Genomic DNA, 2885 nt, shown 5'->3' with positions numbered 1-2885 from the left:
GGACAGTCCTGGGATCCCCCTCCCCAGTGCCACCCCTGCCCTGTCCCACTCCCCAGTGCCACCCCAGCCTGGGGACAGCCCCGATGTCCCCCTGACCCCCCCGTCCCCCTTCCCAGGTCGCTGTGAAAATCATCGACAAGACGCAGCTCAACTCCTCCAGCCTGCAGAAGGTGAGGGGCCGGGGGGGTCCTTGGGTGGGGGGGCAGCTGATTTTGGGGGGGCCACAAGGGGAGGGCTGTGGCCTCTGACCCCTCCCCAAACGTGTCCCCCCTGCCCGTCCCCCGCAGCTCTTCCGGGAAGTGCGGATCATGAAGGTCCTGAACCACCCCAACATAGGTGAGACCCCCCCCAAACCCCCCTCAGCCACACCCTGGCACTGCCGGGCCCCCCACCCCTCCCTGGGGGTGTCCCCCTCCCTCGGGGGGGTCCCGGGGGTGTCCCCCCCCCCATCCAGCCCCTCTGTGTCCCCTTTGCAGTGAAGCTCTTCGAGGTGATCGAGACGGAGAAGACCCTTTACCTGGTCATGGAATACGCCAGCGGGGGTGAGGGGGGGTCTGGGGGGTCACGGGGGGCTGGGGGGGCTCTGGGGGGGGGCTGAGCTGCCCCTCACCCCCCCTCTGTGCCCCCCTCCCCAGGTGAGGTGTTCGACTACCTGGTGGCCCACGGGCGCATGAAGGAGAAGGAGGCCCGGGCCAAGTTCCGACAGGTCTGGGGGGGGGGGGTTGGTGCCGTTTGACCCCCCCAAAGGGGGTTTGGGGACCCCCTCGGTGTCCCCAGGGGGGCTGGGGGTGCCCCCCTGACCCCCCCTGTCCTGCAGATAGTGTCTGCCGTGCAGTACTGCCACCAGAAGTTCATCGTGCACAGGGACCTGAAGGTGAGGAGCCCCCCCGACCTTGGGCCCCTTGGCACCCCCAGGACCCCCCCAGCAGCACCCTAAGGTGCTCCCCGGGACCCCCACCTTCCCCTTGGGCCCCTTGGCAGCTTCAGGACCCCCCCAGCAGCACCCAGACACCCCTGGGACCCCCTGGCAGGGTGTAAGGACCCCCCGGGGCAGCACCCAGATACCCCTGGGACCCCCAAATCCACACCTGGACACCCCTGGGACCCCCAAATCCACACCTGGACACCCCCAGGACCCCCCAGGGCAGCACCCAGATACTCCTGAACCCCCTGGCAGGGTGTAAAGATCCCCAGGGCAGCACCCAGATACTCCTGGGACCCCCAAATTCACCCTGAGACCCCCCAGGGCAGCACCCAGATACTCCTGAACCCCCTGGCAGGGTGTAAAGATCCCCAGGGCAACACCCAGATGCTCCTGGGGCCCCCAAATCCACACCTGGACAGTTCTTAGACCCCCAGGGCAGCACCCAGATACTCCTGGGACCCCCAAATTCACCCCGAGACCCCCCAGGGCAGCACTCAGATACTCCTGAACCCCCTGGCAGGGTGTAAAGATCCCCAGGGCAGCACCCAGATGCTCCTGGGGCCCCCAAATCCACCCCTGAACCCCCCCAGGGCAGCACTCAGATACTCCTGAACCCCCCGGGAGCTCCCAGGACCCCCCAGCCCCACACACGGACCCCCCGGGACCCCCGAGCCGTGCCCAGAGCAACCCCCCAGCCCCCCCTGACGCCCCATGGGGGGGTCTGTCCCCCCGTCCTCCCCTCCCCAGGCCGAGAACCTGCTGCTGGACGCCGACATGAACATCAAAATCGCCGACTTCGGGTTCAGCAACGAGTTCACGTTCGGGAACAAGCTGGACACGTTCTGCGGGTCCCCCCCCTACGCCGCCCCCGAGCTCTTCCAGGGCAAGAAGTACGACGGGCCCGAGGTGGACGTGTGGAGCCTGGGGGTCATCCTCTACACCCTGGTCAGCGGCTCCCTGCCCTTCGACGGACAGAACCTCAAGGTGGGTTTGGGGTGGGCGGCTTTGGGGTCCCACACGTGGGGTTTGGGTGGGTTTGGGGCGCCCCTGCGTAGGTTTGGGGCTCTCACAGGGGTTTTCAGGTGGGTTTGGGGCGCCCCTGCGTAGGTTTGGGGCTCTCACAGGGGTTTTCAGGTGGGTTTGGGGCGCCCCTGGATGGTTTTGGGGCTCTCACAGGGGTTTTCAGGTAGTTTTGGGCTCTCACAGAGGTTTTCAGGTGGATTTGGGGCTCTCACGGAGATTTTCAGGGGGTTTGGGGCTCTCACAGAAGTTTTCAGGGGGTTTTAGGGCTCTCACAGAGGTTTTCAGGTGGGTTTGGGGTGCCCCTGGATGGTTTTGGGGCTCTCACAGGGGTTTTCAGGTAGTTTTGGGCTCTCACAGGGGTTTTCAGGTGGGTTTGGGGTGCCCCTGGATGTTTCTGGGCTCTCACAGAGGTTTTCGGGTGGTTTTGGGGCACCCCTGGATGGTTTGGGGCTCTCACAGCGGTTTTCAGGTGATTTTGGGGTCCCTGGGGGTGGTTTTATGGTGCCAACAGGGTGCTGGGGGATGGTTTTGGGTGCTGAGGGTGGTTTTGGAGCGCTGAGAGGGGGTTTTGGTGTCCCCCAGGTATTTCTGGGGTGCTGAGGGTTGGTTTTGGGGTGCTCTGATGTTTCTGGGGTGCCGAGGGGTGGTTTTGGAGTTCCCCTGGTGGTTTTGGGGTGCTAAGTGGTGTTTTTTGGGGTGCTCTGATGTTTCTGGGGTGCTGAGAGGTGTTTTTGGGGTTCCCCTGGTGGTTTTGGGGTCCCCAGGAGCTGCGGGAGCGGGTCCTGCGGGGGAAGTACCGGATCCCCTTCTACATGTCCACGGACTGTGAGAACCTGCTCAAGAAGTTCCTCATCCTCAACCCCACCAAGAGGGGCACCCTGGAGGTGAGTGGGGGCACCCTGGGCACCTCTGGGAACCCCCACAGTGGCCCTGGACA

At 64.9% G+C, this 2885-nt stretch overlaps 1 protein-coding gene across 1 annotated transcript; it reads left to right on the top strand.

The window, feature by feature from the left end:
* Positions 1-105: 105 nt before the first annotated feature.
* Positions 106-2872, top strand: LOC113962223 (serine/threonine-protein kinase MARK2-like; the record flags this gene model as incomplete). Its single annotated transcript, XM_027673010.1, has 7 exons — positions 106-170; positions 288-336; positions 477-542; positions 636-706; positions 818-874; positions 1673-1909; positions 2713-2872. Coding segments are annotated over exons 2-7 (619 nt in total), but the record flags the coding sequence as incomplete, so codon positions are not given.
* Between the last annotated feature and the right edge of the window lie 13 nt (positions 2873-2885).

This window comes from Neopelma chrysocephalum, unplaced genomic scaffold (assembly GCF_003984885.1).
Source record: "Neopelma chrysocephalum unplaced genomic scaffold, ASM398488v2 Primary Assembly neopelma1_125466, whole genome shotgun sequence".
Classification (NCBI taxonomy): Eukaryota; Metazoa; Chordata; class Aves; order Passeriformes; family Pipridae; genus Neopelma; species Neopelma chrysocephalum.
Note: the sequence above shows the minus strand (reverse complement) of the source record. Positions and strands in the feature narration are given on the sequence as shown.